This window comes from Cynocephalus volans, chromosome 17 (genome assembly GCF_027409185.1).
Source record: "Cynocephalus volans isolate mCynVol1 chromosome 17, mCynVol1.pri, whole genome shotgun sequence".
Taxonomy (NCBI): domain Eukaryota; kingdom Metazoa; phylum Chordata; class Mammalia; order Dermoptera; family Cynocephalidae; genus Cynocephalus; species Cynocephalus volans.
Genome location: NC_084476.1, coordinates 13,562,973 through 13,579,278, shown reverse-complemented (window position 1 = coordinate 13,579,278; position 16,306 = coordinate 13,562,973). Strand labels below are relative to the sequence as shown.

The 16,306-nt window shown below is 48.6% G+C and overlaps 1 protein-coding gene across 10 annotated transcripts in view; it reads right to left on the bottom strand.

Annotated features, from left to right (window-relative positions):
- Nucleotides 1–16,306, bottom strand: part of DENND1A (DENN domain containing 1A) — a 484,353-nt gene that overhangs the window by 13,786 nt on the left and 454,261 nt on the right. For 8 of the 10 annotated variants that reach the window (XM_063081861.1, XM_063081863.1, XM_063081858.1 and 5 more), the window contains 2 exons: nt 12,021–12,077; nt 5,808–5,896 (listed from right to left, as the gene is read on the bottom strand). In XM_063081861.1, coding sequence (XP_062937931.1) covers nt 5,808–5,896; nt 12,021–12,077 — 146 coding nt within the window. The remainder of the gene's footprint in view (nt 1–5,807; nt 5,897–12,020; nt 12,078–16,306) is intronic. The other 2 variants (XM_063081865.1, XM_063081859.1) reach the window with 1 other exon arrangement.

Below are 16,306 nucleotides of genomic sequence, written 5' to 3'. Positions count from 1 at the left end.
ACTTTCCTAAACCACGTTTCTTGGGATGTTACTAGGCACCATGTTGAAAAAGAGGGCAGGGTGACTTGCTGAGAGTTGCAGCACTGGTAGCTGGCAGGCTGGATGCTGACCCAGGTCTGCAGATGCCCAAGCCCTGCACATGTACCAGGTCACCGTCCAGATTATTGAGCCTCAACCCCAGGGCAGCTCTGCAGCTGTGCAGGAGGAAAAGGGGCTCTAGCCCTGTTGAGAGCCACAGCCCAGAGCCACTGAACTGTTGGGGCCATGATGAGCCCGGGTCTGCAGGAGAAAGAGGCATGTGTGATGTGCAGCTGCAGCATGCCATCTTTTGTCAGAGCATGTGTGCGACTGGCCCAAAGAGAGACAACTGCGAACTGTTCTAAGCACCTTGTGGAGCTCTCACTAAATGCTTCTGGCAGCTTCTTCTGATCTTATTTCAATCTTCTGGGGCCATGGTGCTGAGGACATACAGTGCAATTCAGAAAGATCAGACACTAATTCCTAAGCACGGTGAACTGGCCATTTGGTGTACAGACTGTCTACCCAGCTAGCACAACCTGGAGAATTTTTCCTTGTCCAGAAGGATTTCTAATGCCGGCCACACATTCTTCTGGGTTCGCCAGACCCAGATTTCTGGGGAGTCCAGTTCTGGTAGGAGTATAAAGGGGTACAATTCCTATAGAAAGTTGTTTGACAATAACAAAGCAGAACTCTTCCTATGTGACTAAAAAGGTATAGGCTTTGGCAATGAAGAAACCTGTCTGAAGCACAGCCCTGCTACTAACTAGCTGTGTGACCAAGGGCAGTGACAACCTCTTGGAGTCTCAGCTACTTCTATAAAATAGAGCTCACAATACCCACCCCCACATATTTCTTGTGAAAGTTAAGTAAAATGGTGTATATAAAGTGCTTAGCACATAATTCTCAGTTAATGGAAGTTGTTAATAATTCCATTTCTTATAATGATCTAAAATGAGAAAAAGTTGGAGAAAAAGGATGGTTACCCTGGCATTTTTCATATTAATGAACCCTGGAAATAACCTAAAGATCTACTATGAGGGGCACGGTTAGGCAGACTACGAACATACACACAAGGGTCCCACAGGCTACAAAGATAGGATTCGGATGAACTTGTCTCTTTTACCTAATTTCAGATTGTCTATAAGGCCACTGGATTATTTTTACAAACAAAAGTCACTTGAAAAGGGCAGATTTTGCATGGATCTGGCCAGAGAGGTGAGCAGGGCAACAGTCCACGGGCCCCTAGCGGCCGAATCTGGACTATTCTTACTTAGTGCAGTGAAACTTCAAAAAATCTGGATGCCACCGGTCAAGACCCTCTTGTGACTGGAAGGTTTTCTGTGTCTTCCCTACTGGGAGACAAGGTGTGCACTCTAAAGGGCTCAGCTCTGCAGATGGCCAGGGCTGGGCCGCTCTTAGATCCACCACTGACTGCAAGCCCCTTAACCGTTAACACTCAGAAGACAGCCGTCCCCAGGCTGTGATTAAACAGGCAGTGGGAGCACAGGATCAACTCCCTCCGTGCTCTCACAACTCTGTGTGGGCTATTGCACCTGGCACCTATGGCCGCCTCCCAGCAGGGGACAAACGATGGGCTACTTGGCAGAGAGAAGCACTGGGATCAGCATTGTCACTCCCTGTCTTGGCCTCAGTCTGCACACAGGGTGCGGTCCTGAGGGGAACAGGCAGTACTGATCACAGTGCTGCCCTACAGGGCTTGCTGTTGGCTCTTTCTAAGATTCACATTGGGTGGGAAATTCCCTGTACCTGGCAAGCCAAAGAGGGACATAACTTGAGGCCTGGCAGGCATGCACACTCTGAGTGAACCAGCAAGACCCACCTTTAATGGGTGGGGGCCGTGAACCTCTCTGCACCAACCACAGTGGCCACTGTCCTCACTACTCAGAGTAGCACAGAAGCATAATTAGGTTCTTACCAAGAGCCTGGACAGTAGAGAAGAAAGGCCTGGGCCTCTGTCATCAGACAGCCAACCCCACCATTTTCTAGCCCTGAGATCTTGGGTAACTCACTCAAAGTCTCTCTCTGAGCCTCAGTTTCTCCATCTGTTAAATGGGAAAGCCACCACCTACCTTTCACAACCTTAAGGGATATTCAGTAAATTTACTTCTCTTTCTTTCCCCAAGTAGAAATACTCGGGCACCAGTGGACACTGCTTCTTTGGCAGTAAGATGACTGAGCAGCTCTGGTTCCCCACTCCAGCCTCCAGGAATCCAGAGAGGAAGTGTGGTGTGCTGGGCAAGTCATCTTAGGACATGGAGCTGTCTCTCTGGGCAAAGCCAGACTAGAAATGGACTCCAACACACGCTGTACCGAGGAAAGCACCAGAGTAATGGACAGAATAAAACCAAGCAGGATTTTGAATCCGAGGTGATAACTAGATCTTGGGAACACTGGTCAAATACCTTTTTTGAGCCTGAGTTCCCACTCAGTGGAAGGGGAACAGCCTGGAACGTAACAGCTGCTCAGCTGCACTTCCTGCTGGCTGGCCTCTAGCCCACGCCTCTCTTGCAGGAGCCCGCCCAACCCTGACTCTTATCCTAGGGAAACCCTCAGCATTCCATCAGCTCTGTTCTGGATAATAACGAAAGTAGCTAATACTTCCTGAAGAGAAATGTTAACTGAATATTATCCAACTAATGTTAACTGAAAAACATAGGGAATGTTCTCCCCAGAAATCTCTGAAGTTTTCTTCCATTTGCCAACAAACGGTTTTAAGGGGCTAGGAAATCTACCCAATTGAGGAATAAAATTTGACATAAAATTTCACTTGGGAAATTCAAGTCAACAAAAGAGTCAGCATGGGAACTCCCTTTTAAGGCCTCCTTTTAAAAATCTGATGGAGCTGGCACCTAGTAGGAGTTCAAAGACACTTGCTGAACGGGTGGATGCGTGAATGGACAGACGGAGCAATGGCTGCACAGATGAGAGCTGGAGAGGAGGACATGAACTTCAGTGATGGACTGGCCAGAGAGCTGATGGTGATGCGACTGGACCTCGATGGACCCCAGAATGTGTGGCGCGGACAGGAGACAGTCTTATTCTTCATCAGCTCCATCTTGCTGTCCACAAAGTTAATTACTTAAGGTGCTATTGGAAGTGAGAGTGGCAAGAAGTCAGGAGGAATCTCTTTCCTCAACTTCATTTATTGTTTGTTTTTTTTTTTGGCAGCCGGCAGGTACAGGGATCTGAACCCTTGACCTGGGTGTTACAAGGCAGCGCTCTAACCAACTGAGCTGACTGGCCAGCCCTCTCCTCAACTTCAAAGATGCTGTCTGCTGCCAAAATCCTCTAAGTTTCCAATGCACTTTGATATTCCCAGTGAAGAAAAAGATCCATGATTCAAGAAAACCCAGACCAGATTAAAGGCCAGACACTAAGTCCATGTGCCCAACACAGAATCACCCGCAACAAAGGCGCATTAGTATGTGGCTCCTGCCTGCTGGCTTGTCTTCTTGCGTCTCCCAACACAATGCTGACAGATTGGTGGAGCTACTTTCTTCCCCTCCCCAGAACAATATTTTATGAGGAGTCTGTTTTATTAAAATATTTTCCGCTGGATGCTTCCTGTGTTTCAAGAAGTTGGTCTTGCCAGCTGGAGCTGATGACAGTTGACAAAAACACATCCAAGTGCTGTTGTGACATGGCATTTGGAAGTGGAAGAGCACAATGGGGGGGTGGGGAGACAGCATAGGAAGAGACGCAGGAAAACACCCGGGTTGCACCAGAAATGTCTGTCGCTGGCATTATGGGAGAACAGCCTCTCCCCCTGCTCATTAAAAAAATGCGAAAAGAAACCCTTGGAATGACGTCCTTGAGACGTACCTCTCTATCTCCTCATGGGTCAGAGCTGCTGTGATGTATGGTCACAGAAAACCTGTCATTTCTTTTCTATCACTGTTAGTTGCCAACCCTCCAAACTAGCCCCCATGCTCCCACTGGTTCATTTCAACCCCAAATGTTTCCCGACGAGAAAGCTAAAACAGGGCATACTGCAAATAGAAACTAAAAGTGATACCAACACAGTTCAGGAAATAACCAGGACAATGGGATTATCAGACACTGGCTCTTTGATACACACTAGAGAGCCATCCCCCATATCATTGGGTCTGGAAAAGTAACAGCGTAAATAAACGTGATTAGGAAGTCTAACCTCTAATGGGGAACCTGGCCACAAAACCGGTAATGTTGTTCTAAAGAACGTAAAGTGTTGTTGGTCTGGGTGTTTCTGTGCAATGCAAGGATATTCTGGGTTTACATCTCAGTAGCTATAGGCCCATGACCCTGTATCCCAGTACAGTGTCTAAAAGGCTTAGCCCAGTTTTAAAGAGGTGACTTTAAAGAAATGTGAGTAGTTTCATCCCCCTCAGGAGAAATCCTTAAGTTCTGAGGAACTCTGAAGCCATGCAGCATTGTGTCCACAAGGGGGCAATCATAATCCACACCAGTCATGGCCAGGGACGTATCCCTCAATGTTTCCATCATCCTATTGTGCAAAGTAAAAGTTAATCCTACACCCAAACTTCAGGAGTTCTCTCTTCCAAATTTCTCATAACCAAGCATGTCCTGACACACACACACACACACACACACACACACACACACTCTTGTGCATGCACTCCCAGAGTTTTCTGGACAAAGTCGGGTCTGCCCAGGCAGGCTGGTTCTATAAAGGCACGGTGGTCTTAAGCAGTACCCATAGTGTAAGGCAGAGAATCCTGGGAGAGCGGAAGTGTAACAGCCTGGGTTAGGTCACAGCTTGACATTTCAGAACTATTTCTTCCTTTTGGCTCCCATTCTGGCTAGGACCTGCCATCTCCCTTAACTTCTTTCTCTGAGACATTTTATGAAAGCAGGCCAGAAGTGAGGGCATTCGCCTTTCAACCCAGAAGACTTCAGAGTCCCTGCAGTAATTTTTCTGATTCTCCCAATGGCCCTAGACCAGGATGAATTTGTGCACTTTTCAAGGCGTCACAGGAGCCAATGAGTAGCTGCTGAGTTGTCTGGGCAGAGACTAAGGGCTGTGCGTGTTGGGGACAGAGGGAAGCCATGCTGCCTTCTCCAGCTGGCTCTGGAGTCAGGCCTGTCTGCAGTGCTCAGCCTCACCCCATTCAGGCAGCTCCATCTCTGGCCACTGCTTGTCTGCCTGCCTGGCTCCTTCACCTCGTCTATACAATAGCTACTCAGCAAATGACTCTAAGGTGGTCCTATGTGAGGTACGGGGCATGACACCCTGTGCCTGCCCCTGAGCAGCTCCAGGTCTGAGGCTAGGTAGATGAGAAAACTCCCAATAACACAAACGCTATGGCACAGGACTGCAGTCCTGGTCAGGTGGAGCAGTGACTAAGGACAGTCTTGTGTATAAATCTGAGCCATTGAGACCTTAAGCACCACCAGGCCTAGGAGGTGGTGGCCGCTGTTGAACAGCTGGCTGCCTCGCCCAGGTTCCTAATCCTCACCTGCTGACTGTACATCTTCAGCATAAGAGGCCTGGGACCTTCTTCTGAGTCTGTCTGAGAACTCTCTGGACCTCACCACTCAAAAACCCAGCCCAGGTGCCTGCCTGCCTGCCTGGCCTCCGGGGCCTCCTGCGGGTGTTATAGCCGGCAGAAGCCGATACTGAAGATCAAGACTTGCTCCCCGACTGACCTCTTTGTGAAACACCCAGGGAAGCCTCTCAAAGGCTGGGGCTACACGTGTGGGCTCCACAAAGCGCTGGCCCTGCTGGGTTCTTACAGACAGAGGGGAGGAGAGCAGGGGGTACTCACTGCTCAGGGCTCGAGACGGATGTCCTCCGGCCTTCCACTGTGATGTTGCTCTTCGGTCTCTTAATGACATGTGGACGGGGTGGGCGCACCTAGAATGGGCACGGAAGAAAGCCCCAAGTAGGGGTGAGTTGGGAAAGTCACACTGGAACATCTGAAGATTTGAATAAGCAGCCCTAAATCCCTAAACAAAAGAAATGTTTAGGGATTTTCAAGATATAGGCTACAAAAGCCCCGCTTGCCATGGAAACATCACCATTTACTTTGCAGCAGAGATATGTTAACTGAAATTTTGTGGCCTATACAAATCAGAACAATTTGAAATCTGGAAGAGCCTGGTTTCCTCATCTGCAAGATGGGCACTATTCCACCAGGCTCCTTGTAGACCTGCACTGAGGGTTCAATGAGATGATGTCCATATAGGACCTGGGACAGAGGCCCTAGGCCCTTATCAAAGAAAATGTCCCTCTCACCTTCCTCTGGAACCCAGAAACTGGTTTTGTAGAAAAAGGTTTCACTCAGACTTGTTTTTAAGGTACACATACTAGTTATTTTGCTCTTTTTACAACTGAATTATAGGATTCTTATTTTCCTCTCTAAATGGGAGAAGGGAAGTAAACAATAGCATCAGAGTGCGCCCATGAAAACCATCTGCATGTGTGCCAGGCCTCCTGTGCCTGTGTTCCCAGCAGGGCCCGGCCTGGATGCTGTGCACCTCGTGAGATCTGCTCACTGTGCTGACCTGGCTTGAGGGTTGGCGGGGGTCATATTAGGAAGTATACAGCACCCTAATCCCACAGCGTGACAAGATAGGTTTTTCTGCCCATAGAAAAAGATGCCCCCGTTCCCCACCAGAGCCCACGATGGGTGTTAGGCTAAGAATTTCTAGGTGCCCTCAGAAGGATACTCTTTTGGTCCAATCAACATTATATAGCCTTAAATTTGGCACTGTCATCTCTAAACATTTCCAGTGCCAGAGAGGACAGAGAGAGCTAGGAAAGTCGACCTGCGAATTTCATTGCCAATAAGAACCGAGCATCCCCATGCAGGGAGCTTCCTTTCTCTGCAGATAAGATGCCGTAATTGCTGAGTTTCAAGCGCACGCTTCATTTCCTGCCTGCCTTTTCCCTGAACTGCCCCCCCACCCCACCAGCAACTTGTGGGTGACATAGTGCAATGGATTAGGAACACAGATTACAGAAGCTTGGCTGCATAAAGGACAAGTCTTTACGGACACTCATCCAGCCCTCAGGTCTGCACACGTCTGATCTAACCAAAGTTTTTACTGTGGAGTGGCCAGTCTGATCTCAGCCTTGTTTGGCAAGTCAGAGATGTGGTTAAAGTCAAATGCATTCCACCAAACTTGCTGCCTTCTATGGGGTTATTGTGAAGATTCAACCACACGATGTAGGGAAAGCCACAGCATGGGGTCTGGTACATAGTGGGGGCTCAATAAATGCTCCTCTTGCTTCTTTGTGACCTGGATGCCCTCTTCTTGTCAATAACAAAAGGCAGATTGGGAGGGGGGTTCTCTGAATTAGAAGATGAGTTTTAGGATGATCTCATCCCTGCCTAGCATCCTGCACAGTGCCTGTACATAGCGGTTGGTTGCTCAGCAAGATTTTCAGAAACGAATGTTGTTGCTTGGAATCTAAGAAGTACATCATCCTGTTGCTATCATTATCATTGTTATTAGAACTGTGCCTGCCACACAGCATTCAGTCAACATTTTCTGAAATAAACCAATGGCTATATCCGCCACCCATTCTCTGAACTGGTTTCCCCAGCCAGAGCCCTCTGAGGCCTCTCTCGGCGCAGCTGTAAACAGGATCACCTGGCTGGAGTGATCCCCCAGACTGCTCGCTACAAGGGTGGGAGTTCTATTGGGGTGAAGGAGCAGCTCTGCCACTGCCCCAGAGGCCCTGGGGCAGGGCTTCCAAGAAAGGTCAGACATTAAGGCCTGTCAGCTCGTCCTTGCACATGGCTGCTCCTTGCTACAATAAAGGCGGGTTAAGAATGTGAACTTGTGGCTGAAATGGGGGGATTACGTTTGTGGCAACTTCAACTGAACTTGCAACGTGGTGAAACATGGGGAAAAAGAACAACAGAGCTAATTAGACGAGCTGAGCTGTCAGAGTGCCGCTGAATGGCTCAGCGCCAACAAACAAAAGGAATGGGTTGGCAATCAGCAGGATCGATGGAGGAGACTGCTTCATTAGGGATGATAAAACAGACAGAGCAGAGAGAGGGGGAGGGGAGCAGGGAGTCAGTGAAGGCGGGGGAGGGAGAGAAAGACACAACAGACCCGGAGACAGTCACCCTCACAGTTAAAGACACACCTGGAATCACACACACCTGATTGGTGTGGACAATGCCAGACACAGAATTATACTCATAGACAACCATCTAGAGATACACCAAGGCCTTGAGACTCCGATGTACACACAAACTCACAAATATACACTCTCAGAGGAATGCACAAGACCTGAAGTCACATATACGAATCACACACACACGGCGGCAGACCACAGCCAAGCACAGACACACACAGACAAAATGGTTTAATTAAGCCTGAATCACAAGACGATGTAGACAACTCCCGTCATATTTCAGCGATCACACCCGTCTTTCGGGGTGCCTAGGAAGGGTGGGGGCTGGGGAAGAGGGAAGAAACCACAGGCACACACAACACCGACTGGCCCCACCAGTGCTACGATCCCAGAGCAGCGCCAGGAAGAAAATGCTAAACAGGGATTTCCAGCTCTGTTCAAGGGGGACTGGAGGGGAAAGTTGGGAAGCCAGCCAATTCCCCACTGGATTTAAAACCTGAGAAATCTAAGTCGGCAGGGTTAAATGTGTATTGAATACAAAAGCACCGAGTACATTTGCTTTTAATGGTGAGCAAGAAATAATAAATACAGAGCTTATAAAGTGCCTCACATGCGGGCCGACGGCAGCTTCCTCTCTCCAGTGAGCCCCAACCCACTCCCCTCAGTCCGTGACACACCAGCATGGTTTTCTTCTGCTCTTTCCTTTTTCGTCTTTTTAAAAAGAAAACCGAAATCCTTTGGTAATATCTGAACTCCAGCTACAGGTGCCAGGCTACAAAGCTCCTTCCAGAAAGGCTGAATGGCTAGCCCCCCCTTGCCCTCACCACCCCAGGCCACTGGCTGTGCTTCTGCCCTGAATGTCTGCAGCTAAGTGACCCAGTAAAACCCGGCTGGGGGCCAATGGCTCCTGACATTGGAGCTTGTCATGCCGTCTTCTCTGAGGCCATTGACGGGTGCTGTACCCCACATCTCGCAGGTTCCCACTTGATGTGCAGTGGTGTCTACTGGAAATGTGGGCATGAATGTGTGGAATGAATAGTCCCCAGGGCCTCGGGGACCATGGGGCCCAGAACGCACACACCTTCTAGGGCTCCCAAATTGATCTCTCAGTGGCCCTGTTCAGCAGAAGGTGTTTGGGGGTGTATGTGCCCACTTCATGACAATATGTATGAACACTATATGACCTCATACATATATGACTTCATTGCCTTCACTAGGTGGGTACTGCTAAACCCATTTTACAGATGACTAAACTAAGGCTCAGAGAAGGTAAGGGTCTTGCCTAAGGTTATACAGCCAGGAAGTGGTCCAAGCTGTGACTCAAAGCAGGGCAGGCATCTCTGAATTCCAAGCCCAGGAGAGCTGGTCCTCCAAGGCACCCTGCCTCTTCAGCATACCATAAACCTAGGGGGTGCAGCCCTGAGTGCTGGGCTAATCACCTCTGACACCAGCCCAGTGACAGAGGCGGCTGCTACTCAGGCTTTCCTCATGGCAACATCTGCCTCTCCATGTCCTCAGCTGCCCACCCCGCCTTCCAATTTGCGTGAGTCCCCAAACCAATGAGACTATACAGGGTCCACTGTAGCCATCTCTAATACTTGAATTTTTCCAGGGGGAACAATCCTACCATGAATCGTGCTTTCCAAGAGATTCCCTGCTGGCCTTGGATCCTAGTTCTCTAAGCGGAATTCTGAGAGGTACCCACTGGCTGACTTTGGCTTAAGAGGAGGCCGTCTGTAGGTCGGGAACAAGGAGAAGCAGTGAAGGGAGGCGGCCTGGGCTACAAATTGGGAAGCAGCATCTGTCCCTCCTGGGCTGTCATCAGGACAAATGAGACAATAATTGTACAAGTACCCAACACAGTCCTAGGTACATTAAAAGGTGCTCACTAAACGTTAATTTTCTTTACCTCTGTATCACTGCCAGGACCTAACACTGCCCTAGAGATTACACAGGAGGCCCAGCCGGCTGCTGATTGATTTTTTCCTTAACTGAAGGCTCTGCCCCAGTACTTTATGCTAAGTACATCTCCATTTCCATGGAGACAGAGGGTCCAGGGAGCTTGGAATGCTGGAAAGACAAGGGATTGTAGAGTCTGGTGACCCTATTTGCAGTTGAGGGACTTGGGTGAACTCATCGAGCATCAGTTTTCTCATCTCTAAAGTGGGTGGGGATGATGCCTACTTCACAGAGCTACTGTGAGGCAACTGGGATGAGGGGACCAAACATGATCTACTGACTATAAAATCCTAGGCAAATGATGGTTATTCATAAACTGGGCCATTCTTCAGAAGCTGGAAGATGTAAAAGCCTGTGGAGAAGAAAAAGAACTGCCCACTGTGCACCAGGCACTGTGCTGGGCACTCTGCAGATGTCATCCACATTCACTCTCGCAAAACCCCTCTCTGAAGGAGGGTACGGTACAGGGAGAAAAGGGGCTCAGAGAGCCTCAGCACTTGCTCAAAGTTGCATACCTTTGGTATTCAAGCCTAGCTCTGTCGACTTCCCAAATCCATGTTGCTATGACTGTACTGACACGCTCACTAAGTCACACACAGTTCAACCCCAAAAGGGCTTCCTGCTCCCCAAAGTGGTTTCTTCCTGCTCTTTGTGGCTTCCTTCCTATGACAGCAAGCAGAAACATGCCAGCCCCTTGACAGCCATACTGATTGGAGTTTGGGTTAATCACAGTGTGATGGGGGCACAGGATGGATCCGTTGTCACATGTGGCTGGAAGTGTAGACTCACGACTGCCGTATGTGGAACCATCTAAATCCCCCCAACCGCCATCCCAGCCTTCTAACTCCCACACACAGTGGGGAAGGGAAGGAAAACTGCATCATGGAATGTCCAACATCTACCTGGAGAGCAGCTTACCCATCAATACTGGCTGTGTGCACCTAAGGTCCAGAACAGACATACAGTTCAGCCTGGTCACCTGCACACCCGGCCTCCGCACCTTCACAAGATGGATTTGGGCATGTGCGTTGGAGAGGGTGGGAGGGGCGGGGACACCTATTTGTGGGGTGCTCTGATTGCGCCTAACCCCTTTTGCTTGGCCGCTGAGTGGCGACTGCCTCGAACAATGAGAAACTTTTCTCTTGATAAATAGCCCTCACCAAATGGTCCTGGCAGGTTTCTCACTTTAAAGGCACCTGGTAAAGTTATGAGGCCTCAGCACAGCCAAGGTCTGAGCTTACAAGGGCAAACGATTCCACGATGCTTAACAGAGGACTCACACCCAATATTTTTCCATGGTATTTCTCTTTAAAAAACATGATGGGCCTCTCTCCCCCTCCCACTCTGTTCCCAGGTGTTGATGGGTTTGTCGTATTTTGTCCTGCTTTTCCACCCTTACTTGGCACTTGACGTGGGACGGGGATCTCCACGTGAGGCCTGGCAGGGGAGCAGTACCTGTCTCCATCGAGCTGGCTCGAGATTCTCTGGGCGTAGCCTCTGCCCTCGGGAAGATACATCAAATGCGTTTCCAAACTGAGATCTAGCGGGAATGAGACCCCTGCTGCCAGACTTCTGCCTCCTTTGTGAGGAAGGGGCGTTCGGAGCAAGGCTTTAAAGCTCATTGACTAGAAATATGACTCAGCCTATGAGATTTGCTCAAATGAGGCACACACAGCAAACACACCACACAGTGGCCCCGGCTACCTAGGGCTCTGACTTGCAAGTTGCTGAACTTATTCAGAAAAAGGAAAGAGAAGCCCAGAAAATGCAAGTTCAAGTTCATGCCACGCAGAGAGGGAAGCTGAAAAACCCAATTCCCGGTTTTCTTTTGCCAGGCAGGAGAGTCCAGACTCCCGAGGTTTAGTCAGGCTGGGGAGAGTGGCTCAGGCAGTGTTAGGAGGGGTGGGCAGAAGCACCGGCTACTCACAGGCCTTGAGCGCTGTATCTTGGGAGGCGGTGGTCGAGTGGGACGGAGTCTTTGCAGCTGCATTAAAGTGGAAACTTAAAACATCAGTACACACTGAGATGGTTTGATGCATTCCACGCACGCCTGGGAGAAAGCATCCACTCACTCAGGCCAGAGCCAGAGTGCCATCCTCCACGCCACCCACTCCCTCCCCACACTGTCCATTTTCCCAGGCTGTCCCCTCTGCTAATTCTGGCTTCCTCTCTGGCTGGATTACTGCAATCATCTTCTGACAGGGCTCCCTGCTCCGACTGCCCCTGCCATTCTCCACATAGGCTAAGGGGGACCTCCTAAAATGCAGTATGTCCATGCCGTATGAAGACCTCTCATGTCCTCTTCTGTCCTTGGGTGACAGCTCAAGGCCCTGGGCTGGCATTCCAAATCCTCTAAGCCCTGCTGTGTCCCACAGAGACCTTTCCCAACCATCACTCATTCCCACCCTGGGCAGACTCTCAAGTGGCACTGGGCTCTCATGACTTGTCTCCTGCCTGCCCCTTGGGGTGGAATGATCTACCCTATCCCGACTGGCAAACGTGTGCTTGTCCTTCAAGACTCCACCCAGGTCAGATGCTGCCTCCAGACTCCCACTGCCCAGAGCTTCCTGCTGTGTGGGATTTATCATGCAGCATGTCACCCCGCACCCCCCACACTATCTTTTCAACATCCATTTCCTTGAGAGATTCATCCCCGTGGCTGCAGGTTGTGTGGTACTTGGAAAGAAATATCTGCTCAATAAATGTTTGATGAACAAATAAAATTTGTACAAAATGCTTGGCTTTTGAAATCAGGATTTGAATCCAATCAAACAGAGCACAGGCTTCTTGGCTGTACCCTCAAACTCTTGAGCTTGAAAGCTAAGCTTTGTCCTTTCCACAGCCTGGCCAGCTGGATGCCCTGAACAGGTGTGGAAGAGGGTAGGCAGAGTAAAGAGGTACAAATCCACATGAGACTAAGATTATGGACTCAGTATACCCTGGAGGCTTCCAGTTGGCTCCTGCCCATTTAGTCACTCAGTTCACAAAGATGCGTCACCATTAGACACAGTCTAGACCTGCGCTGGCCAAAAGATAAGCTGATGGCCACGTGTGGTGAGTCCAAATTAAAATGTGCTGTAAGTGTAAAATGCACACTGGATTTCAGAGACTCTGTACAAGAAAGAGTTTATATTGATTACATGTTGAAATGATAATATTTTAGATACATTGGGTTAAACATATCATCAAAATTAATTTCACCTGTTTCTTTTCACATGTTCAATGCTATTACTAAAACATTTAGAATTCCACCTGTGACTAGAATGTGTGGCCCACATTACATTCTCCTTGGACAGAGCTAATTTAGGGCTTCACTTGGGGGAGTGATACTTTGGTTCTCAAACCTGCCTTAGAACTCACTTTTTGAACCTACCTGACTCCTGGAGGGGGCTCATGTCACAATTGTCCCTGGATCCCTGGTGCCCAGCACAGAGCCTGTCAGAGCAGCCTGAGGGGAAAGTTGGCCGAGGGGCTGAGTAGAGAATTGGGTTCCCTTGTGGCCCATCAAGGAAATGTCTGGATGGAAATACACTAAGGCTTCCCAGATCCAATGCCATTAAGTGGTAGTGAGGGCCAACTTATGCTTGGTGACCTTTCAATTGGCGGCTATCCAGGGATTGGGGATGCCACCTAGAGCACTTGGCACATGGCTGTCATGTTTTTTCCCTTTCGGGGCTTACAGGAAGTGTGCAGGGCAAAGGGAGATGAAGCCCCCCCAATTCACCCTGCTTATCATGAGGAAGAAAAGGACAGAGGGGAGCCCACCTCTCTACAGGTGCACAGGCCACGGCCTTCAGTCCACATGCCCTGCTCTCACATCAGCCCCCAATCACCCCCTGCTTCTCTCATGCTTGGCCATTTTGCTTCTGGGTGATCATCTTCCCTAACTCTGCTGTCCTACTTGTCACCTCTGACCTGGCCATTTCCATCCCTGCTAGGTGGCAGTATGGCAGAAGGCTCAAGAGGTGGCCTCTGGGGTCAGTCTAGGACAGAACACCAGCCCCCCCACTTACTCTGTAGGCTGCACTGGGCCCACGATTTAACCTGAGCCTTATACCGTTCTCATCTGTGAAGTGCAGGTAATAGCATTACCTACCCAAGAGGGCTGTTAGGAAGATTCAATAGGATGTGTGCGGCAGGTTCTTTGAACAGTGCCACCAATAGACATTAGCAACTATTACCATTAGCAGGTTTCCCTGCCTCTAGCCTCTCCCCCTCCCAATCCATCTTCTACACTTGTTTCCTGAGTGGACTTGAAAAAAATACACACCCAATCATGCCACTTGCCAGCTTAGATCATCTCCTGGGAGGCCAGCATCTCCCAAGGTGTCTGTTGAGAAACACCATCATGGGAGATGCATTGTATGAAAAGAAAAGACGGAGTTAGTTCCGCAGCCAGATGCATCTGAGAAATGCTATCTACTGTCTTGCTCCTTTTGGAGATTCACAATGTCTGTTAGCCTAGCAGAGGCTGCCGAGTCTTGCAATTAAAAAAACCTACCCAAACCAGGCAAAAATATCTACGAACTCTTTTTTAAAAAGTCCTGTCTCCCAAATGTATTTGAACACATACTCACTTTCCCTATAACACCCATTAACATGCCCTAGACAATTCTGTCTGAAGTGACAAAAGCCCTCCAGATTCTGAGCCCTACCACCCACCTGCAATTTCATCTCTGCCATACCCCACGTCTCCATATGCAAGTGCATAGGCTGTCATTACCATCTCATGCATTTCTTTATTAACCCCAGGGTCTAGCATAGCACTTGGTATATAATAGGTGCTCAGCAAATGATTTTTGGTTTAGGTAAAAACTCAACAAATCTTAGTTCTCTAGATTCCATAGTAAACTTATTTTTCCTTGTCATCAGGAAGTGCTGGTTCTTTTGCGATAGGATTTATAAATGGTGGGAGGAAGGCAGCATCTTGACCATACCCAGCCTAGAAGTTTGAAGATCAAGCCAGGGGGATTGTAAGATACCAAGAAAGGGTGATGTGGGATAGCTGTCCTGGCACCTTTGCATAGAAATCACATTATATATGATCCTCAATTCCTTGGCTGGATCAAAACGTGGCCACACTGACTGCTGTTTCTTAAGTGAGTTCAAAAAGACTGGGCCTCTGGCGATTCTTTTGCTAAGAAGAGTTCAGTTCAACAGTTCAGCTGGAATGTCCGGAGCTGGGCCGTAGGTTCCAATGGTGAACACAAAATGCCTGCCTTCCTGAAGGTCATGTCTTGTTGAGGAAGCAGAGTGACTCCCTAGTATGTTTATGGAACAACTACTTGGGGGCCAGGGCACAGGGATTCAGAGGAGACTAAGACACAATTCTTGATCTTAAGGAATGTATAGTCTGGTGAGATTTTACCTACATCACCGAAAAATATTGTTCCTAAAGTAAAAGGAGTATTTGTGGGCTAAAACCCCAAGAAATGTACTTTGGGTTAGAAAGACATGAATTCATGTGATGGCTTTTCTAGTTGAGCTCAGTATTGGTTCTGCCACTTGGGCAAGTTATTTAACTCTCTAAGTCTCAGTTAACTCTTCTGTAAAATGAAAATAACTCCCAAATTACCAGCACCGGTGTGGGGAGGACACAGCGGTAAACCTACAGCCACGTGAGGCTCTGGTCTGGGATCCCAAGCAGAGGAAGGAACCATCTAATCCTCTTTCCCCATGATGAACCCACAGGTCTTCCCAGAAAAGTTCTGTGGATGTGAGGACCCTGGTTTTCCAAGGGCGTGTATTATAAGCAAGGCTTTGTTGAAGGAGACTGGATTTTAATAATCTCTTCTATTTATACGATGCTTTCCTTTCAAAGCATTTCTCTTCTTTTCTTTGAGCCTCACATTTCCTGGTAAGGTAAGTTAAAGGATTATTTCCATTAGAGATGGGAAACAGGAGGCCCAGAGAGATTAAGGGACTAATATGAGGTCACACAGCTAGTAGCAAGAATTAAACCAAGCAGGTATTCTTAACCCATTGTGCTATCCTTGTCAATTTCTAAAGTCATCTGGAATCCTTTTTGACACGGTTTTCTAATCCTTGTCCCTTCTTGAAGTTAGAATCTGTTGTTAGAGATCGGTGCCTTAGAGAAAAGAGTGACTGATGTCTTCCCCTTCCTCCCTTATTTGAGCTTCTCTTTCTGGTACTTTCCAACAGAGGCACATGATTTATTTGTTCATTCACTTAACAGTGGAGTATGCTCTATAC